General features: G+C 45.9%; 1 protein-coding gene and 1 long non-coding RNA gene across 3 annotated transcripts in view; one reads left to right on the top strand and one right to left on the bottom strand.

Moving 5' to 3' along the window:
• LOC126640820 (uncharacterized) overlaps positions 1-23,546 on the bottom strand; it is a 53,662-nt gene that overhangs the window by 9,773 nt on the left and 20,343 nt on the right. The window lies entirely within an intron of this gene.
• EFEMP1 (EGF containing fibulin extracellular matrix protein 1) overlaps positions 1-23,546 on the top strand; it is a 41,181-nt gene that overhangs the window by 12,161 nt on the left and 5,474 nt on the right. For both annotated transcript variants that reach the window (XM_050316997.1, XM_050316998.1), the window contains exons 5-7: positions 17,737-17,859; positions 21,145-21,264; positions 23,065-23,184. In XM_050316997.1, coding sequence (XP_050172954.1) covers positions 17,737-17,859; positions 21,145-21,264; positions 23,065-23,184 — 363 coding nt within the window. The remainder of the gene's footprint in view (positions 1-17,736; positions 17,860-21,144; positions 21,265-23,064; positions 23,185-23,546) is intronic.

Below are 23,546 nucleotides of genomic sequence, written 5' to 3'. Positions count from 1 at the left end.
ATTTAAACAAATCCTCACCCATACTGTGACAGCTCCTGGTGCCAGAATGAGGTACAAGTGGGGACTGCAAAAACTTGGGAAAGGTAACAATTTTCTGGGTGGTTTTCCAGAGCTTGCAATAAGGTAACATTTAATAACGGGAACACAGGAAAGGAATACATTGCCATGTTTTCAGGATTATTTTAGGACTTGGTCTATCTTATAAAACTACCTTGATCAGAAAGATGGGAAAATCAGTCTCTTTCTTGTCTAAATTTACTCTATGGAGAATCAAAATTCTAAATCAATTTTAAACCAGTTTGATTTTGCTGCTGCTACTTGCACTTTCATATCTTGTAGTATTGAAAGCACTTTCTTCGTAGATTAATTTGTTCTCAGGGGACTTTCTTATCAGGAGCCAGTTCTCCACAGGACCCCCAGGGGATAAAGGTGAACCAGGTCAAACAAGGTACGGCCTGTCTCGCCTGGGCTGGGGTCAGAGCAGCAATGTTTCCATGGGCAGGGAGCACACAGTCCCGGCAGGAACAAGGGGAGCTTTGGAGCAGCCACGTGTCCCCCACAGGCTGGGGATGACACCTGACTTTGTTGTCAGTGCCAGCAGATAACAGTTACAGGCTGCAGTCAACAGCACCATCCAGGCTGGGCTCCTCTCGGGGTTCTGGGGTTTGCAGAGGCAGCACAGCATCATGGCTCAAACAGCCTGGGGGGAACACAGTTATAACCATACTCATAACCTTATCCCTGTTATCGTCAGTGCAGGGAAAACACCCACCCACTTCCCCCACTGTAAACAATGACTGCTATTTAAACAATCCAGGAAATATATTCCTAAGTTTTAATCTCTTAGTCAGTATGTGGAAAATGATGGTTTTGGGGAGGGGGCTGCTGTTTGTGTGTGTGTTCCTCTATCAGAAACGGCAGCTCTGTGAGGCTATAAAAGAGAAAATCCCCCATTTCTAGAAGATTATTTTTATGAAAGGGTTGCTTCACTATGCATTTAAATCAAAACATTGTGCTGACACTCCGAGTTCAGTGTCCCCTGTCAGGAGAATGTCTCCTCACCCTGGATGCAGATTTACAAGGCTCCAGGCACCTTTGAAATCAATTGAGAGCACAGCCGTGTCACGGAGCCAACAGCCCAAAGCAGCCAAGGGGATCCACCCAGCAACACCCTCGGACACCCCCAGCTCCTCCCCTCAGCACAGCTTCAGAGCACCAGGCTGGAGCTTGTCTCTGCTTTCTCCACCCTCCCAGCGCTTCCTGGGGGATTCCCCGGCTCCAGAGAAGCGGGAGCCGTGCGAGGGCAGCTCGGGGTGCAGGAACTCTTCCCTTCCTGATTTTCCCACCTAGCAAACAGCTCTCTGCAGTGCTGCTCATCCCAGGGCAAGGGGGATCCTGCCAAACAGGAGCAGCTCAAGAGAAAGCCACACTTTGGGGATGGGGACAGGTTTTAATGACAGGGAAAAAGAGAGAAATACGGCAAACCCACGCAGAAATAAGGAGGGGTTAGAGAAGGCAGGTTTGCAAGTGCTGCTTCCCACTCTGAGACACACAGCTCCAGCCTTGATTTATGATGCTGAAAGGTGGTACTGCTGGAGGAGCCCAGAAAAGGAAATGGTTCCTGAACTCCCTGCCATGGGATAGGAGCGAGGCCAACAGCACTAAACAAAGGTCTGGGCATTTCATGCAGCAGTTAAAGCCCAGCACCTTCTCAAAGGGTTATAAACCCAATTCATGCTTAAGGCAGTGTGTAATTACTAAAGAATGTCAGGATGAGGTTACTTGTTGAAGAGCTGATTGGTGATATCTGTAATTTTCTGAGGTATCTCATTCTGAGAATGCACAGCCCGTGGAGTTTTCCATCCTCCTGGATGTGGTGACTGCTGCCTGTGGACTGAGCACAAGGCAATTCCCAGAGCTCTGACCAACCACTCCAGTAGACAGTAGATGCTCAGCACCATGATAGAACCACTCCTGGCCCTACAACCTGCGGAAGGTTGAGACTTTTTCTGGGGGAGAGAACAAACCAGTGTAGTTTTGTTGAGAACTGAAACCATTGGGAAATTCAGACAAGAGTTTCTGTAATTGTGCCAAAGTGATGTGTAAATAATCTGATGATTAGCTGTCAAATGCGACTCAATATATTTCTATAGCAAAAAGAGACCAGGTTTTAGCATCAGAAGCTTTTCATCCTAGGAACCACGGTTTGTTTTCATGGAATACTGAAATTCAGTGACATTTTGTACTGGCAAAGCTTCCAGGGGCCTCGAACACGAGCATGGGGAAGGAACTGTCCTGCTCTGAACATACCTTAGGAAGGGTAGGCTTCACCCCCCACCCTTGCTGTGCTCAGTGGTGCATCTGGGACAAAAGCAGCAGCAGCCTGTGTGACTCTTCCCATCTGATTCCTTGTTTGAGTGCCTGTCACGTCCCACACGGCCAAGAAGTGGCCTCAGCACGTTCTGGCTCGCGGTGCAGTGGGAGCCCCGGGGGTCCAGCCACGTGCCTCGTGTGTGACCACGGCCCAGCCAGAAAGAGCAACCCCAAGCGCCTGAAACTCTGACACAAGGCCAAAAGGCGGCACTGGGAGCGGGGATTTTTAATCTGGCTGTCCCAGCCCTGGGATGGGCCTGCACCAAGGGCAGAGCATCTCTGCAGAAGATGGCCCAGGCACCGCAGCTTTACGGCCCAGAGTTGCAGAGCTGTGTCTGTCACACAGATCCAGCTTCAGACAGCATTACTGTCCCTCTGGGAGGCACTTGGGATGGGCTGCAGAGACAACAGCCCTTAAAAGCTGCTCTGAGAATAGGCAGGTTTTTCCATTCCTGTCATTTGGGCCTCATTTGAAAAATGAAATGCTTATGTCCCACTGTTAACTATTCTTAGCACCAATTTCACAGTTTTAAGCCCAGGGATGACCAAATGGCTTCCTTACAGTTCTTTTTCTCTTGGTTCACAGCTGGGCTGAGTTTATTTACTTCTGTGCTGCGGTTACATGCAAAAAAAGCTAAACTTTTGTGACAGCCTCCACAAATGTCTTAATTAGAAACCTCAGTTTTACTTATCAAACTATTTATGGTCATTTATGGTGCCACTCACCAGTGACAGTTCTTTTGTAGAAGGCACCAAATGCACATCTGCAGTGAAAAACCTCACCTGAGAAAACCTTCCATGTTCATCCTTCTAAACTTTGGGGCTTCCATTCCTTCTTTATTTTCTTCGACGAGATTAAAAAATACACCTTCTTGGGCTTCACCTATTTCTTACTGTGCCTTTCAGAACTGAAATTTGTACAAAATTCTGCTCTATTTATATGAAAATATGGTTTGTTTTCTTACAAAAGGTGAAGGTGAGGAGGTGTTTTCTGTAAGGGAGAATAACACAGTTCTGGGCAGCCCTGGGTTTGATTGGAAACATCTTCCTGGGGAGCAGACTAACTAGTGAGAAGCCAGATGTCATTCCCAACCTCCCAGGACACAACTCTGGCTACAGGTGAAACAGAATTAAAAATAAATCAAAAATAATTGAAAAATGAATAATTTCACTGCCACCTTTGCCTCAGTTTCCAGTGTCCTGAACCAGTCCTTCACCTTGTTGCTGGCAGCTGTTATTGTAAAGCCCCCCACTGAAAGCTGCCAGAGCAGGCCTGCAATGGCAGGCACCGGCTGATCCACTCACGGGTGGGTGGGAAAGGCTGGAGAGGCTGGGAGGGAACAGCCTGGATGGGAAGGAACTGGCTGTCTTCTCAGGGTGTCTCAGTGTCAGAACATCCCAGCTCATCTCCCACCTAGAAATGCTGCTCCTTTCAGATGCCCTTCCCACAATTCTCATTTCTATTTCATTCCTAGTCTCTGTTTTCTTTGCTTGGACCAGCACCGAGTGCCAGAACCTGCCTGCAAACAGCAATTCACACTGTGACCCTGGATAAATCACTGTACAGTTACCAACTGCAGTCTGAGAGCAGCAATGAAACAAAGCTGCTCCTTCAGGAAGCCAGACCCTTTACGTTTATGATTTCTGGTGGCTCTGAACAGGGCTGGGAACAGCTGACAGTGCCAGATGAGACCACACTGTCACTTTTACTCACAAGATGCTCCATGCCGCTTTTTGAGGGAGTCAAGCCTGGCTTGGCTAAAATAATCATCTCCTCAGTATCCTCTCCGTAAAGTCCTATCCCTTCTAGAAGTGCAAATTCAAAACTCTTGATGCTCTGCAACCCAAACACATTTTCCTCCCTTCGAGGAGCAGACCTGGCTGGTCTGGGTCAGAACAACACGTAGCTCTGACCCACAGAGATCTTGCCACGACCTTCCCAGATTCCTTTCCTGGCTCCAGGGGCTTTGCTCTCCACTGCTGGACTTTTCAGGCAAACACATGTGCATGGAATAAGTGTGAAGCCTTGTGGGGCAAATAAAAATTCCGGCACAAACAAGAGGAGTAATAAATCAAGCCCGAGAGCTTTAGGTCAATATGAAGAATTAACCTATTTACTGAACCTTCTGTAGATAAGAGGTCATTGTTCTTTGCTTGGAAAAGATTTTTGTTTTTAATATGTGCTTAGCCTCACTTATCTATTATGCTTTGCTTCCTCTTTATTTTCCTTTCATTGAAAATGAGACCTAACTCCTTAAAAGTCATTTGGACTTGATCCTAAAGCACACTGAACAGTTCCCAGTCTTTTGGAAAATAATGGGATATGAGAACTTTCATGACTTAGTTTTGATTTCTGGGAGGTGTTTCCGAGCCTCTGGAACCAGTTCAGGAGGTTCTGGGGGGTTATTTGCTGAGAAACTGTATTTCTTTGCCTTCATATTGATCTTCTTGCCTGTCCCTGAAATCTCCAAGGCAAACTAACAGTCTGTTAGATCCGAAACAAGTTGAGATACAGGTCTGGCTACGGAGGATGCTCAATTAACTGCTAAAAGCCAATCTTGTCATTGGTCCTGCAGTGTTTTGCATATTCACTGGTAGCATTCATTAAACTCCAGGGAGTTGGTCAGATATTGTACACAACAAGTTTTAAGCTACTTAAGCCCACACGTTTACAGTCTGTTAAAAACTTCCCCTCCTCTTCAGTAGTCCCTGTCTGGAAACCTCTGAGAAAGCTCTTAAAAGAGAAATCTTTCCAGGCCACGAATTCCATGAGCTGGTTGCTGCTGTCCCCTGAAATCCCCCTCTCTCCTCTGGCTGCTTGAACATGGCCCCGGGTTGGGTTCTGAGTTCAGAGCAGCAGAACAGGGCAATCCTTCTCCACAGCTGGGTTTCCAAAAGCCAAGGGCACAGAGAAATCCAGGCTCTAGGTTACACCTCCCCAGCTTACACTGGGAAGTTGAGGTGGATTAGACTGGGAAGAGGCTTAATGTTGCAAACAGTAGTTTGGGTTATTCAAGCTAAGAAATATCATAGTCACCTAAATAATAGTAGCATCGGGAAATTATAAAAAAAATTACTTTAAAGCACTTTAGCTTCAGAGTTTTAAGCAATTCTTCCCCTTTATGTGCTTGTAGATATTTCCTTTCCCTCTGCTATAAACAGACCATCCTGCTAATACTCAGGTACATCTCTCCTTGCTTTCCCTTTTAATTCTATGCCTTGCTCTTGGTTTTAATTACTCTGATATAATTAGCCTCCCCTCAATTTATCTTCTGCCAGTTCATCTCTTTCCCCCTTGCAGGGGGTGGCACTGGATGGGCTTTAAGGTCCCTTCCTACCCAGGCCACTCTGATTCTAAAACTTCCCACTCCTCTTTTTTCCTGGGGCCAGAAGCAGGAAAACATCCCATGCCACAAACTATTAAAAAACTTGTGCAGTGAATGTGTCAGGGCCTGTTCCTTCCCTTCCCAACATCAGCTGCAAAGCTGATTCCTTTATTCTTGCAGCTCTGGAGGCAAGAATCCTGGTTTGGAGGGGCATCAGTACTACTGACTGTCCCACAGTAAATCTGCATGTGTCCTCCTAATGCTTTCCACTGCCTGCCAGTGCCCCAGAGCTACAGCACTTGTTCCTACCTGGAGCCAGTGTTCCCCCTGCTTGGAGCACAGGAATGGTTCCTTTTTCCATGTCCTTGGCTCTGCTGCCCCACTAAACATCAACACGTTCTGGGGAGCGCCCCCGCTTCGTCACAACCACAAACAGTTTCAAAAGCAACAATTTTCTTTCATTTGGTTGTAAACTGCCCTTTCAGGAATTTCATCCACTTGCAGGGAGTAGAAGGGATGGTCAGGGGAGCTCCTTGTCCCTTCAGAGCCATCTTGCAAGAGCTGCTTTCCTCCCCGAGCCGTGTTTTGACAAAGCCTGTTTCTCCCTCCCTCTCTCTCTCACCTGTGCTCTGCACACTCTCAGATCATCTCGAGACTTGCACAGGGCTGTATCTATTCTGCCTTGTTTTCACTGGCAGCTGGTGTGTCCTGCCACGCACCCACGTGAGCAAAATTCCAGAGCCCAGACAACTTTTGTACAGAGTCCCTTTGGCCACAGTTTCCCCGGGGGTTTCGCTTGGCACGAGCGATACCAAGCACAAGCCTTGCCCTCAGCTCCTGATGCAAACTGAACTGCACCTTATAAACAGAAAATGCAGGCACCAAGAGCACTGCAATCAGCAGTGGGGAAAAAAAGTGGGGCTATGGGAAAAACTCAGGGAGATATGATTCCTGAACAGCTGACTGGGGTGCCACAAACTCGCCCGGCGCTTCCTCTGCCTGCAGGGGTTGGAAGGGCAGAACCCAGAGCAACAGGGAAAGGAACAGCAGCAAAGGAAGGGGGGCAGAGTCAAAGGAGAGAGGGAGAAAAACGGAGTTTTGTGAATCCCTTCCCTCCCGCCCAGCAGTGATAACGATGTGCTGGGATGAAGTGGCAGCAATTATTCATCTGCTGCCTTGGGTTTTCCCCTCCAACACCCCAAAATCAGCCCGTACAGAGGGATGCTGACATTCCTCCATTTCCATTGCACCTTCCTGCTCCTTCTGCAGGAATCCTAACAGCTCTATTGTAATTTAACTCATTTTTTACTCACTCTCACTGATAAATCTGGAAGCAAATTGCACCATATTTATCGAGTTCAAACATTTCCCAAATAACCTCATTATCTGCTAGCACACCCCAAAGGAAACCCCCTCAGAACGCCCCTTTTCCCAGGTTTCTGAGCATCCTGGGACTACTTGCTGAGACCCTTTGGAGTACCGAGAGAAGATGAAGCAGGAAAGAGCAGGCAGGGCAGGCCTTGGTTACTCTCTGAATGCATTTACACACTTGCTTAATCCCATGTAAATACTGCAAAATAAAGCATGGATCTTGTCAAACTTCAGAACTTAGCAAATAAGGAGCATTAGAAACAGCAAACAGAGCTGCCAAGTCAGTGAGAGATCCCACGTCCTGCCTGGCAATCCCTCTAAATACATCCTTTCTCCCTCTTCATGTGACCTTTTCAGGTCAGCAATGTTGTGTGTTAGTTTAATATTTTCAAACTGGAACTTTACTGGTATTTGGCCTACTTTTTCCTATTTATTTTCTAAACAAATGGTAGCCACTCCCTTCTCAAAGTAACCTTTTAAGCCTCGCCAGGAGTCTGGGAAGATCACAAGGTATAAGAAAGAAAAAGAATTCCAAAACTCACATGCTCAGGCAAACCGAGCAGGTTGCTGCACTCCCCATCCCGCCAGCCCTGCAGCTGGGAAGGCCAGGATGCTCCAGGAGCACTCACTTACTCTAGGAAACACTGCAGAAATCTCATTTTCGGTGCAAAGTGCCAGGATTTTGGTAGCACTGAGGCAAACCCGTGGAAGAACTTCCCAGCCAAACACCAGGGGAAAAAAAATGAAAGGAGAGAAAAGCTGTCCCAGTTGCTACTTCTCCTTGATTGCTCCAAGGCACATCCTCAGCCTGAGAGCAGAGCCCAGCACAATCTTAAGGCAAAGTCATTTTGGAAGAAAAAATAGCTCTCTCTTCCCAAGGAAACTTCTGGTTTTTAAAATGCTTGGGTTTATTTATTACTGACTCATTGAAAGAACAAAGTATTTTTGGTGCCTTTTTTTTCCTTTTTTATTTTTTTTCTTTTTTGTTCCCAAACACAGAAAAAAAAAATGTGGCCAAACCCCAGAAAAATCTCAGAGTGGGGCCAAAAATAATAATAATTTTCAGTTTTCAGAATTTTTTTGTCAGGTTTTTGAAAGAACAACAAATACTTCCCAAGCACTGCTCCAACTTCTAATCTCCAGTCGACTGCACACCCTCAGCTCATTTCAGTTCCCCTTCATCCAGCCCTTTTTGCCCACCAGAATCTCCTGGCCTGCTTCTCCCACCTTTATTTTCATTTTTTTATAAGAATAAACCGCCTTTTTCTTGTCTTTTACCTTCCAACAATTGATTTCCTTTTCTCTGGTGCCTCTGCCTCACTTCTGATCCTGCCTGGCTTCACCTCTTCTATCTATTCTCTTTCAAACAAAGAATTTTCAAGACTTCAGGCTTCATTTTTAATCCCTCTTCATGTTTAGAATCCCATGGAAAACTGAATTTTCCACTTCTGTCCTAATGGGGAGCCAGCTGATGTGAGTTCTCAAGGCAAGACAGGCAAACAGAAACAGTGTAAGACCCAATTCCTGATGGGTTTGCTCTGTGCAGCACTGCTTTGTTTTTATGTATTGCTCCAGAAATCTCCACTGCTGCTCATCCATTTCCCTTCACTTGAACTGTGCAACCTGAACATTGTGTTTTTCTATCCCAGCTCTTCCAGTCCCCTCCCATCCCTGGAGTATATTTTGGACCAAACCAACCAGCGTGTCTTTTTTTAAGTGCTATTTCCACAATTTGCTTTTGTTCTTCTATCATTCAGAAGTTCGTACAAGGCGTGAAAGTGAATTTCTTTCAACCACCTCTATTTCACAATGTCAGAGTCATAATTATAAATAAGTTTTAGATACCTTTCTTCAAAACAGGGCACCTGTGGGTACGAACAGCAACACCCCCAAAGTATCCCAGAACCACGGAGGGAAAATTCTTGACTAAATAGTGCCTTCAAAGGCATTTCTGCAGTTGGACCAGCATCAGGAATCTGCTTATTTACGTAGGGAGCTGTGGAGATTGCAGCATGTTGGTACTGCCAACAGATAGGATGATTAGTGCTAAAAACAATATCATTTGAGATAAGCCTTCTCCTTCTGAGAGTTGCTATTGAACTCGGCTTGAACCTCGGGGTTCTCAGCCTGGAAAGCACAGCTGGAGTCCTAACAGGGCTCACCCAGCCTGCAGAAGCTGCAGGGGAAGAGGCCTCTGTTGATCAGGTTGGGCCCACAGCAAATATCTTCAGTCCCTTGTCCTCGTACCTTAAGGTGTCTGGTGTGTTGAGTCAGCAAAGCTGCACTGACGAGCCACAGAGTCACTCCCAGATGGGGCTGCTGTGCCTCTGCTCAGACTGACCCAACACCCAAGAAAAAAGCCCCATTTTGTCTGCAGGAGCTGCTCTGTGAGTTGTGTCAGCAGGCCAGCCGCTTTCTGGGGAGGTGTTGGTGTTCCCCCGGGCAGGGATCAGCAGCTGCCCCCGGAGGTGCTGGGGAAGGGCCTGCAGGGCTCTAATGAGCCCTTCTGCAGCTTCCTCATGAACATCTCGCAGGCCTTGCCCTCCCTGCCGCCGCAGGTTGCAGCAGCAACGTCCTGCTCGGTCAAGCCTCGCTAAAGGAAAACGCTCAGGAGGTTTCCAAGGAGAGAAATAAACAGAATGGGAACCAACAGGGAACTTGGAACTTTTAAGTGTACGTAATTAAGCAAAAAATACATCCTTCAGATAATTCTGGAAAGTATTAGGAGATATTCATAATTCATAAGCAGTTGTTTGGTTTCCTTTCAAGCAAGGGGGCAGCTTTACATCAAACACTGACTAGCTTTTCCATTAACTTAAATAAACAAACCAGTATGCTTCAAGTTAAGGGAACATCTTTTTTTTTTTTTTTTTTTCCCTCCTTTTTAATAACTGGATGAATTAGAAATAAGAACAAGACATTTACTTTCAAATAGGAAATTAGTTTGCATGCTATTCCTTCATGTTAAAAATACTTTGGAACACTCACAAAAACAATGTTAAGCTGAATTTATGGAAGTGTTCCATATCAGTTCTGAAGATGATATGCCAGATGTCGGGGAGAGCTCTTTCATCTGCAATAATGGAATAGTTTAATCCACCCTTGTTGTTTTTGAGCCCGGTCCAAGTGGATTGGTCATCATGGGTGGGTGATCCTCACTTAGGCAGGCATGAACCAAAAAGCACAAGTTGTTAGACCTCTAGCAGAAAAATCACAAGAAAGCAACAGCAGGAAATACTCTACTGAAAGGAAAAATAAGCCATTGCAATGTAAATCAAAAACTCTGCCATTGTGACAACTCACATTTTGAAGCACTCAGAGACTTGCAGATACACTGCACTGAATTAGTGGATTGTAAATGGTAACTTTTATGGCCCCAGCAAAAATGAAACTCCAAATACTCCATTTTAAATTAACACAGGTCAAACACGTGGAATCTCTTGCTTTGTGATGAGCAGGAAGGCTGGTCCTGTGCAGGGCTAAGGGTTGGACTCAGTGATCCTTAGGAGTCCCTCCTCAGTCAGCATATTCTGGGATGCATTGATAGTTAACACTGTGGTCTCCTAATGGGGGCATTAAAGTGCTGTTCCCTGTGAGAAACCTGAAACACAGACATATACTGATGTCCATGTTCTTATTTTAAAGGGACACATTGAAGTAACATGGGACAGAAGATCCTTTTGGGAATGGTTTGTGGCCTTGTCTCGGACTTGTTGTGACAGTGGCCACAGTGCTTTCATTTGCACTGACAATTTCAATTACTGTAGCACTGACCGACGATTTGTGTGTCCCGTTCATGCTGTTCACTGTGGCTGTGACTGGATGAGGCATTCCAAGGCATTCCAAAGCATTTACCTTGTGCAGTGTCCCCTCCCAGGCCATGTGAGGGGAAGGAGCATCCCAGCTGGAGGGAAGTGCAGCAGAAGGGAAGCAATGCATCAGCTCAAAGCTTCATTCATTTTTTTCCCCTCTTCAGCTGCTGCCACTCCCAAACACGTGGGAGATGTTGTAGTGCTGCAAGCCATGGCTGCCTCCTTCTGTGTGATAGTCAGTTCAGTGTGGACATACCAGAGACAATACATAACTGTGACAGAAAGCTGCAGCCCAGGCTCCAGCAGCACAGCCTGTTAACTCTGCTCACTTCACAGGGGCGTGCTGGCCCTGTACCCTCCTACTCCTGAAGGCAAGGTTGGGGAACTTGCCCAAATCCACTGTATTTCCTCTCACTTTCTGTCCAAAGACAGAAATCACACAAGGAACTATGAGTTGCACTGCATTCACCTTTTTTTGGTACATTTAGTACATTAATACTTTGAGTTATTTCTATTTTGTTGTGCCATGATGTCCAGGAATACTGAAAGATGAATTTATGAGGGCCTTGCTTTGCTGTGCTCTCAGGTGTGAGAAGGGAAACATCTCAGCCTGCTGAGGGAACCGTGCCGTTTTTCAGGAAAATCTCCTTAATTTCAACCTTCTGCCTCACATATTTGCTTAACTGTGGCTCTTGGCTCTTCCAGCTGCTTTTCCTGTGCAAACAAGTATTTGTGCAGGTTACCTCTGCTCAACTGTGAAAACTTGTTACCAGGGCAATCAGAGGAAGGGCCAGAGGAAAACGGGAAAGGGAGGGAGAAGAGGCAGCGATAAAAAAGGGGGTTAAGGACTGTGCAGAGCTGGGCACCGTTAGAGATGCTGCCTCCCCACTCCACGGGGCAGTGACAGCACTAAACCTGGATTAACAGGTTTTGCCGCTCCAGGGACGAGGAATCCCTCCAAATATTCCATCTCCTGGTACCTGACCTCGTGCTATGTAACAGATTTTGTGCTGGGCTCTGCCACGGCCTCCCAACACCGACGAGTTAAAAGTTGCCTGGGCCCCCAGCCCAGCTGAACAACATCCCAAATGCTGAAGGAAGTGGCAAGGGAAATAGAAAAGCCTTTGACAGAAATTGTGGATGGCTTGCTAAGGCTGGGGAGGAGAACCAGGGAAATGTGGAGGTTGCTGGTGTTGTTCCTATGGGTAAGAAAGGATCAGGGAGGATCCAAGAAAAGACAGCGCAGTGAGCTTGGCTGCAGCTGCAAGAACAGTGTAAGGAACACAAAGAGGGGACAGAACACTTCATTTGGCAAAGTGAGCCCATGCTCATGGATGAACTACTGCGGTCTAATCCCTTCAGGTGAGAAATGCCAGTATGAAGCACCTTGCAGAGAGAGGAAAAGCCCGTGAAGTGGCCAGAAAGGGCAAGGTTTCCAGGAGCCTGGGGTTGAGTACATTGTCCGTGATGCTGCAGGTCCCTGTGTGTCTGATATCAGACTCTCTGGTGCCACTGCTGACGTGGGAGGTGATGTTTGCACTGCAGATGAATCCACTAGAAAAACACACCAAGCCATTCTCCGGTCTCACTCACACTGAGAACTCACAAAATTTAAACCGATGAACTAAAATATTTCTGGTTGACATTCAAAACAAGCGGAGAGCAGGTCCTCTGGAGTCAGGGACAGCACTGACAGAGCTGGGACCATCCTGCAGTTACATTGCTATAAACCAGTCAGCAGCAGGTCCTTTAGTGCTCCTCAGTGGGGACAGAAATGAGAACTGTAATCCCAGAAAATCATTTCAAGAGCCCTCTTTTTAATCCAGTGGAATATTCTGCTACAGAGCACAACAGAGAAGCAGCCCACAATTACGTGAGTTATTTTGAAAGATGGGTATGTGCACGGCCAAGGAGAGAAGGAGATGCTGTTGTAGCAGAAGGCAATACCTGGAGAGGCAGGGAGCAGCAAGAAGCTGAGCACTTCAGGCACAGCAGTAAAACACACTTGAGTTACTTAAGAAAACATTTCCCCAGCCCTGAGCACAACTCACAGGTACTGCTGCAGGGGAAAAGGCTTAAGTGGCTCAAAGAAGAGGAAGGTAGATGTGGATTGCAGTTTTTTCTCTTGGTTTCTGAAGCCCTGGGGAAATGCATCCCCACAGTTTCTGGGCTCCCAGTGACAGGAGGGAAAGTGCAGAGATTAAGCTGTTGCATAAGTGAGTGAGCAGCATGAGTCAGGGGGTTTGGGAAAAGTGACTCACAGCACAGAGGGAACCCAGCCAGGTCTGCAGCTCAGAGAGAGACTGGGGGGAATATTAAGGATGTAGATAAAGGCCTGACAGAGGGCAGTGCTCAGAGAAGGGAAACACTGTCCTGAGAAGAGGGAACCATACACGAGGTTCAGGGAAAGCTAAAAAGCAGGTCAGGCAGAATTTTTGTACACAAGTGGTGGTTGAAATGCAGAGGAGCTGCCAAAGTCAGCAAGGGAAGGACAGAAGTGTGTAAATCACTTCAGGAGGGAGCACGGGCACATTTTTGGAAAATGAGGAAATCACTGGGCATAGCCATTAGTGAGCCTTGTGGAATTAGAGCTATGAAATGCCAGTGGATTTGTATTTTGAAGGAATCCAGGAGCAAGCCCTGCTGCCCTCCGTGCTCTCACACTGGTGCTGGAGCACCCTGCAACCCCAAAGAGCTGCCTGAGGCATGGACACCAAAGCCTTCCCAACTGAACTTCCCAGAGCAGCCCTGGAAATGGCTGCAGAAGGCAGCATTGCTCTTAGGATGAGTCACTGGGGGCTGGTGGCCCTATTTACCACACACAGCTGAGGATCTGACAAACATTCCTGAAAGAGCAGTGGGGTTTTCCACGTAGTTTGAGACACTGTGTCCTTATTGCAATATCCTTCCTCCATTATCCATTGACACCTCACTCAGTTTAAGGGTTTTATACAGCACCAAAGTCACTGCAACTGGACAGAGGCCACCCCACCCCACCCACTGTGGGCACTGCAAGGTGTGACCCAGCTCAGAACGAGAGTCATCCAACTGAAGACTCTCACGATGCTTTAATGGACCTGGATTCAGAGTGTTCTGGGAATTCTGTGCTTTGCAATGCCCCAGGTCCTTGACTCTGGAAGTGCCAGTGCAGAATCCTGGATGTAACACTTCCAAACAACACACTGGAATTAAGGTGCTCGATCCTAACACATTTTATAACCATTTTTCTAACCAAAGTACAAACAGACCCCATAATAAGTTTGCTTTTGAGTGGCCTACTGAAAGATTACAGAATTATCTGAGTACATTATTCCAAAGATCAAGGCACTGAAGGGAACCCAGCTCCATTTCCATGAGACACTGATCAGCAAAAGGATTCTTAGGCTATTCCAGAGGAATTTTTCACCTACACAGGCTGTAAGTGCCCAGAGAAAAACTGTTTGGGAATAAAAATCTGAGCAACATCTTCTGCGAGACTCAGAGATACAGGGAGTGTAAGAACTAATCTGTATTTCATGGGTCGCATGCAGCAATAATCAAGCACCATTCAGGGTTTTTAACAATTTAACACAAACTGACAGCTCTCCTTTATCTGTGATGCGCAGCACAACCTTTAAAATTTAAAAATTTTAAAAAAGCACCACCTTAGCTGAGATAAGAAAATACAAAGGAAAAAAAAGAGAGGGTAACACTAAGAAAGAAGACCAATTTATTACTGGTTACTGATGGAATTTATGTGGCTTACCTGAGTGAACAAAAGCATGTGTAACATCTAGAAATTACATTTAAACCAAGTTGATGAGCAATGAGCTGAAAGTGTTTTCAGGTGTTTTCTTATCAGGCTTAGGGCAGAAGCTTCAGCTGTGGAATAAGTTGCTGAAACAGTTATGGAAATGAACTTTATCACGATGACACCAAATTTGGAAAAGAGGAAAGATGCTCAAGAATGAGCTTGTAAAAGCCCAATATTTTCTTTCTAGATCTGTTTCTTATAGTGCACTCATCACTGTGGTATCTTGAGCGCTTTCCAGTAGTGCATTAAGCAACATGACAAACATCTGTCACATGTTTGTTCTCTCCCCCTCTCCCCAGAGGGACAAGTGTGTGCAGCGAGAGGCTTGTTTTAATTTCTTTAATTATTATAAATACACATGCACGTAACACATTACTGAACGTTCCTGCAGGAGAGGAAAGGTCACAGTCACGCTGCTGTCAGGATGAAAGCTGGGCAGCTCTGTGGTGTCCCTGCAAGAGTTTCTCTCACACCCTTGCTCCACACTGCAGTGTTCTCAGGAAGCAAACCAACGTGTCTGCACCAGGCAGAACCCAAATCCACACATTCCCAGTGCCCTCATTCACTGCTCACACTTCAGCACAGGGGTTTTGCCAAGAGAGATCAAATGGAATGAGGAACGTAAGGAAAAATCTGTGCTTTGTGTAACCACCATCTCATTCCTGTATTGTGGCACTGGATTCAGGAATGTTGCATTAGAAGCAGGAATTGATGCAGCTTGCAGATCACTGTCACAGATTCAGAGGGCACTGTGCAGGTCACCATAAACCTCAGGATATAACAGATTGGAAAAGTCTGATTGCTGGAAAAACGAGTTCTTACAATGATGAAGACCTGGGAGTCACAGATTTCCCTACAGAAGGGATGTAACTGGGAAAACAAGCTGGAAACTTCAGCTCAGAGTCCAGTCAGACCCTGCACAACTGCAGACAGACAGTCCATGAACACAGTGGGGATCCCACACCAATACTGCCCAGGGAATCACAGCCCAACCAAAGCCACCCAGCAGACAGTTCCAAAGGGAAGTCCCACTGGGATGATGCAGAGCAACCACAGTGAAGCTCTTCAGAAGCCCACCAAGAACAGTGCACCCACTGACAGACATTGCCCTGCATGGAGAAGACAGGCAGGACACACGGACACGGATAACACACCACCCAGGCCAGGATCCTCACTGGACAAGAGGCTCAGGAGAGCTCCAAAGGATTCCTTGCAACAAGTCTCAAGACAAGATTGTTCTCAGAAACCCGGATCTTTTTGGCTGTAACTTCAAACCCTCCCAGAGTTTCCAAGAGAGGAGGCAGCCAGCAGGCTAAAACTAATTTGGAATAATTGCTCCCCTTTCAAACTGAACTTCCCATCAGGAACAACCAAAGAGCCTGAGTGCACAAGTAAATCTAGCCTGAATCATTTTAGCTGGAGTAGCTTATTATTCAATGCATTTTAACTAATCCACCTTAAAAGGGAACTCATGTTCCATTTACTCATATATGAAGCTCCCAGAGATCAAATGAACTCTTTGTTCCAGCACACTCTGCAACAAAAAGGGTTGGGACTGTATAAGCACCGAGCCACTTTACTTCCAGCTTTTATAGGAATTAGGAGCACATGCAAAGCCCAGTGAGGTCCCTGCAAAGACTTGCCTCGAGCTGCCCCTGCTTTGGCTGCAGCATTAACGCCGTGCCAGGGGGGCAGGAGGCAGCCAGTTGTATTCCCTGACAATCCGTACACCTGGGAACGTGCTCTCCAGCTGTCAGGACACAGCAGTGAGCTCAGCAAGCCCTGCACCGACACAGCAGCTTTAGGAGTGACTCTGGGCAGAAATGCAAAGCCCAGCCCAACGTTAAAGGGCTTTATTTTCCCCGTCAGATAAAGACAAAATGCACGTAAAATATTTGGACATTTGGGGAAAGGGCAAACGTTGAGAATTAATTCGAACTGTTGATGGTTTATTTTTTGTTGAATCTTGTGGTCAAAATTGTTTTCATTTGTTATGAGAAAGAATCCATCATTTTTTCCAAAGCACCACCCAGAATCTGCCACTGGTGATGTTCTAACATCCCCAGTGCCTATACAAATAGAGAGGTCAGCTGAGATTTGTAAACTAGAGATCATAAGTTTTAAGGAATTTGTTTATTCAGCCTGGAGTCTCCAAATTGTGTAGGATGCCAAAATTAAAAAGTCATTTCACTGTACTGTGTCATGTTACAATAAAAAGCTCTCCAACCTTCTGGATGTTCAGATGAGAAAGCAAATTGTAATTCATTTGTCAGCACATGCAGTTTAATTATAATTAAGTACCTCCAGCAGTTATAATGGATAGGCAAAATGAAAATGCTGCTTTGTGCTTGTATAAACCTGCATTCAGTGTGAACTGAAAGCTGCCTGAATTACTCTGAGCAGTCCTTGCATTTTTAGCTGTACTGTTCAAACACAGGGAAACTGCTTCCAAAGGCTGGAACAGATTGAGTGAATTAGGGGAATTTTCGTGGGAATGACGAGAGGCAGATCTCTTCCTGATGGGAAGGCCACCACATCCCACGTTCCAAGTCCCCGTCCAAAGCGTGGAGCACGAGAACCACGCAAGGGAGATCACCAGAGCCCTTTTAGTATCAGCAAAACATGTTTCTAACTCATCCCCTCCTTGAGAAAGGGCTGAAGTACATCTGCTGAAATTTTCCAGAGTAATTCAACATGAAACGTCCAACCAGCACGGGGGGGGAAAACAAACCAAAACAAAGTCAAACGATTAAAGTATGATAAAGCTGCAAGAAGTTTACAGAAAGTTTTAGGCCAGTAAGTACAAAATATTAATGGTATTTGGCAAATAAAAGGATTTGGTTGTTTAAAATAACCACATCTATGTGGTCTATCAGAAGCTGTCAGAAATGTGGTCACATTTTAAATCCCGTACATGGAGCAAGTGTTGAGATGACATCTTGGGACACATTTGAACTTTGCTGCCTTCACTTATAGTAAACTTGAAGCCAAAGAACTTCTAAGGCCGAATATTTTAATTAATTACTAATATTGCTTTTTTCTTTTTTTTTTTTAAATAAAGATATAGATGAATGTGCAACTGGAAGCCATAACTGTAGAGCTGACCAAGTGTGTGTCAATCTAAGAGGGTCCTTCAGCTGCCAGTGCCCTGCAGGCTACCAGAAGCGAGGGGAGCAGTGTGTTGGTAAGTGCAGCTCTGAATCCCCTGGGTTTTCTCCATACAAAGTTGCAAAGCTCAGGTTGATCAGGAAGTGGCTGGGTGTGTGGAGTGTCAGACAGCTACACCACTTGGAACATAAAGGGACAGTGAGAATTAACCACTGAAACACAGAACGAGGAGCTGTTTGAAGTACAATCACCACTAGAACCCCCCCATACGGATTTTCCTCGTGTTTCCCTGTGTTTGTTGTTTGTGTTGGGGTGCTGCCCAGTGTCCCACACAGTGCCATAGATGGTGATGGCAGCAAACCAAAGCCCATCTTTGGCCTGAGCTCAGCACCAGAGCTGTAGGAGCAGCTCTGCCTCCACCCAGACCTCATCCCTGCTCCACGTATTCCCTGGGCAGCCTGGCCTGGACTTGATTTTATGGGTGTAAATGAAAGAGATGGAAACTCTGAATGCAGGTAGATGAGATTTGCAACCCGTAAAGCCCCAGGCTTTATGCCCTGTGCCAAAATAAGCCCTTGGCACTCTCGGGACCTGTGCAAGTACAGCGTGAAATTAAACCCAAGTGCAGTGTAAACACGGCATCTCCCCTGCTCCAGCCTCGTTGGAGGACCCTGTGCCAAAGTGCCCCTGCTCTGCTCCTTCAGCCCTGATTCAACACCCCTGGAACCACCACTCCAGTGGATTAATTCCTTTATAGGCACCGCAGCCCGGGCTTGTCCCACAGTAACAACAGCTGGGAAAGAAGAGAGTCAAATGTGCCCATCACCTCCTGTGAGACACAACACCGCTTTGGGCTTCCTTTCTTTAGTCCTCAGCAGAACTTGAGCTTTTCCTCTTTCTGCCTCGGGGTTCCTACCCTTGAAATACATAAGAAGTTGTTGATTTTCATTTTTAACCTCTTCCCAAAAGGCCACATAGGTAAAAAGCTGGGGAGGTTTTAGTACATCCCTATTCTAACTGAAATTCCTGAGCCTGGCTCTTTCTCCAAGGTTCCAGGCCAAGGGCTGTAGAAATGAACTCAAAAATTCTTATCTCTTTCCCAAGAACTGTAGATCAGGCCCTGGACTGTCAAACTGCTGTAAACACAGGTGTATCTGATTTTTCTCAGTTCCCTGTGCAGGAGTAGGATGAGGAATTTGGAATGGAGGTAGAGGAATTGCTTTGCTTATTATTCTTTTTTTTTAATATCTGGGGGTTATTTAGATTTTTTAGAGCAGGTAAATTATGTTATTGCCATGCAACAGCACTTCTAATAATAAGCCTCACGGTCCTGACTGGAAGTCTCACTGGACTCACTTTTATGCATCTAAATCTATACATGAAGATGCCTGGAAAGGGAAATTTCCCCTCTCCTATTTAGGTCAAACCCAAGGATAACACCTGTGTTACATATTACACAGTGACCTAAATTAGAAGTACATCCCAACAGTTAGTCCTGTCAGCATTTCAGAATAAAGCCTGTCTTGGGGGATTTTTCTAACAGCTCAGCCAGAAAGTGTTCTCGGGGCCAGATCTTGATAGAGGTTCTCCATATGGGAGGAAATGTTTCTCAAATTTGAAAGAAATTTTTCCAGACTATTTTGGCTCTGTGGTAGAAGGAGGAAAAAAAAAAAAAAGACATTTTTAACAATTGGTTGATTTTAATCTAAATTCACTAACAATTGTTGCCTTTTTTTTTTATTTTGTTTTGTTGTTCACACAAATTGATTCCCAAATCAGCCTTTTCTGAAATGCAGGATTGCAGAGAGAATGAACTGTTTTTCAGCATCTCTTCCAACTGAAGATTTGGCCCAATGGATTAGATGATGCTCAGCCCTTAGATCTGCACAGAGCTGAGGTGCCCAATCCCACAAGGCAAATTCCCACAGAACCAGAGCCAGACCCTGGAAGTGTTTATGTGTGTAAATGCAGTGCCTAAGCAGCAAAGCCTTGATCACATATCTATATTGTATAATGTTCTTATTTTTAAGCAGTTATTTCTAAGAGCTCAGTCCTGTAAAAGTCAGGGATGGAAATCTGATTTATTCCACTTCCAAATTTCTCCCTCTGCCACGAAAGAGTTCCAGTGACTACTGCTACTGTATGGACAGCCAGGAATTTTCCAGCCTAAGCCTTTTCATTCAGAACCATCCAAAACACTCCACTAAGCTCAGCCCCAAACAGCAGATTTGACAAAGAAAGGGTTAATCGCCAAAGATTATTTTTTTCACTTGATATTAAAACAAACACTTTCCTCATTATTAAAAAAAAAAAAAAGATAAAAAGTCTTGGCCTCTATTTAAACACATCTATGGTGGAAACAGCTGGAGGTAGGAAACTCAAGATCTGGCATGGATATGGGAAGTGCCTTTCTTTGTTCCAGGGAGTGCTGGAATTATTTGTGTGAGTGTTGATCCTTTGAAATCTCCCATTGTGTGCATGTTCGGAGCGCGGCGTGGATTGCCCCACCAAGCTCCAGCAGGCCTGGCTAAGGCACCATCACGGGATCAGAACAGAGTATTCCAGGCAAAGCCAGAGACAGCATCTCCTCCAGCAGGCAGGGGAACCTCTGCAAACACGAGGGAGAGGAATGGGCTGGTGCAGGTTTGTGTGGTTGGCAGGTGAAGGCCCTGCCCTGATGCACAGCAGGAATGCTGACACTTGGAAAGGCAGCTGCTCCACCTGCAATCAGGTTGAAGCTGGGGAAGGCTCTTACTGCCCGAGATGCACAGCCAGGTGCTGGTACCCGGAAAGGTGTCCAGGACAGGCAGCAATGGCAGCTCCTTGGGGAGCAAGGCAGGTTGCTGGGGATCCCTGCAAAAGCACCACCTGTTTCCCTTCCAAGCCCATTAATTTTCTCTGCTCGCCGTTCCCCTGGACTTGCACAGCAAATCTGGCCTGTTCCTCGTGGAGCTGCAAAGATTTAGTGTGTGCTAGGAGTGCTGCACCTGAGTTTTTGGGAACACGAGCTCCAAGCCACTCTCACTGTGCTCTTGGCATCGTGTCTGACCCTGAGGGAGCCTGGGGAAAACTGAACCAAACATGGAGTTTTACCTGCACTAAATCAACCAGATCAAGCAGTACTGTGGGACTGCTTAAAAAAATTAAGTTGAGATGTGCACTGAGCATAAAAATTGTTATTAAAAAAGGTACTTAAAGGAAAAAAATAGTATTCCTGGTGATGTCCACAGAAGCAACACCTAGCTCACACAAGCCTTTCCCCCTGCCTCTAATCAAGTGCAGTTCAGATTCCTTGGGCACGGAGAGCGGCAGGGAAGGGCAGTGATTGCCTTGGAACTAACGCCTGTTTTTTGGTGCGCAGACATCGACGAGTGCACGCTGCCCCCCTACTGCCACCACCGCTGCGTCAACACCCCCGGCTCCTACTACTGCCAGTGCAATGCTGGCTTCCAGCTGGCATCCAACAACCACACCTGCGTGGGTAAGGGACGCTCTGCACCCACCTGCACCTCACCTCACTGGGGACACAAACCCTCACCTCACCTCACTCGGGGACATGAACCCTCACCTCACTCGGGACACAAACCCTCACCTCACTGAGGGACATGAACCCTCACCACCACCGCTGACATTCCAGGGTTTTCTTCCCCACTGGAAGGAACAGAGAGCGAGCAGTGACAGTGTCGCTGCTCAGAAAGGCTCCTCTGTAAGGGATCCAAGTGCAGCAGGGACAGAGAGAAAACTGGAGCCTTTTGAACACCTGTTGTTTGGTTGGCAGAGAGGTTTATAGTCACTATTTGATATTAGATTTAATTATTCCTTCGGTTTGCATTGATTGCCTTCCCCAATATTACTGCCAGTTCACGCACCAAGGGCTGGAAGTGGCAATCAAGGGAACCAGGACCAAACCTCTGCAGTTAAGTGGAATTGTCCTCAGCACGTGGGGAGTGTAGTGAGGAAAGAAAGCAGCTGGGTCACATCTGAATATCTAGAAAATAACGTTAAAAATTAAAACAAAGACTGCCAAAAGTGACCTTTCAGCAGTGATCTTCCCCTTAGAAATAAAACACTAAGGGATATTTGACAGTAAAACTTTAAGACCTGATGTCAAGTTTGAAATCATAGGTTCTGTTCTAGGAGAATTAGAGTAATAATAAAAAGGTAACTCTGTCCACTGAAGTACAGAGAGAATGGCCATTTAAAAAGAAAAAAAAATCAAGAGATTGGTGATGGAGGTGGTCAGAAGTTCTTCATGGCTGAAATCTATATTTATTCCTTCTGGTACCATTGGCATGATGTGCAATCTTTGCACTGTTGCCAGAAATGAACAAAAAAAAAAAGAAGAAAAAAATTTTTGTCGAGTTTTCCCCATTATCACTCCTTTTCAGGACAAGGATGTTCACCATACAGAGGATTAATATCCTCTTCATTGGTCTCATTTTTCAGGGTGCCTACTGCTTGTCATTTTTCAGCTGTATCTCTAAATTACAGTGGTGCTGACATTTATAAGCATTTGCAAAAGCCATGAACTCAGAGGGTTTTTTCCAAATGTGGCTTCTCCTCATTATCTGATAAACAAATATGAATGGAAAACATGCAGGGAAGGAATAGAAGGGAACACACAGTCAAACCTATGGAGTGAATGGCAGGAGAGCAGCACTTAATCAACAGTCTGTGCAAAAACAAGGGTTAGAGATTCCAGAGGTAATCAGATTTCTCTAAAGTTCCCATTAAAAATGCTGCCCTTCTCATGGCAGAGTCCTCAGCCATGTTCTGGGGTGGGCACCCATGGCAAACAGGCAGACACAAACATGCCATCCCCCAGCGTGGTACAGGCTGCAAAACCCCACTGGCCTCCAAGGCTCATGTTATAATTGCAATGGAATCTCAAAGAACCAATTTTAAGGGTCATAAATAGCTCAAATAAATCTTAACCACTGCATGCTGAGAGGTCTTATCAGTATGTGTTCCTTATATCAATTATTTATAGAGACTTGGCATCTCATACCTGAAAAAAAAAAAAGGGGCTGGAATGCGGAGTTTAATAGCCACACTAAACATTTTTGGGAGAATTCATCACACATTAGAATAACTCCCATTCCTGGAAAAATGCTCTTTTTTACATGGAATGTAAAGCACAGACCTAACATTGCCCCAGTGATGGCAGATCTCCACTGAGAGAGTCAGCTGAGCTGCTGAGCAGCAGGCGCAGCCTAGGGACGAGTGCACTGAGCCGAATTAGCACCTCCACAAGGTAAATATCTGACCCTTTCCCTTCCAGACATAAACGAATGTGATGCCAATAACCCGTGTGCACAACAGTGTTACAATATCCTGGGCTCTTTCATCTGCCAGTGCAACCCAGGCTTTGAGTTAAGCAGTGACAGAATCAACTGTGAAGGTAAGGGATTTCGGTTTGTGTCTCAGAAGAGCAGCTTTTTGTCCTGTTTTTGTTTTCCCAGAAGCTTTTCTGTGAACTGAGGGACATAATTCAAGTGGAGCCACCCTCGAGTGGGTGCAGTTTGGAGCCAAAACCTTTAAGACATTTATTTTTAGGGTGCAAATGTGGCTAATTCACACCTGAGTGGCCGCACTGAGGTAGAGGTAGGGGTGGGTATCTCTACAATAAGTGCCAAACAGGACCTGGGAAACAGCTGGGAAGAATCAGGCTCCGGAGCCCTCATTTCCCAAACTCCCTGGAATTGTGTGTGGTCTGCTGCTGATGACCACTAAATGAATTGGAAAGGAATGCAGCCCAAAAAC

The sequence above is a fragment of the Myiozetetes cayanensis genome, unplaced genomic scaffold, assembly GCF_022539395.1.
Source record: "Myiozetetes cayanensis isolate MyiCay16 unplaced genomic scaffold, myiCay2020 scf2-11, whole genome shotgun sequence".
Lineage (NCBI taxonomy): Eukaryota > Metazoa > Chordata > Aves > Passeriformes > Tyrannidae > Myiozetetes > Myiozetetes cayanensis.
This window is presented reverse-complemented; position numbering and strand designations above follow the sequence as displayed.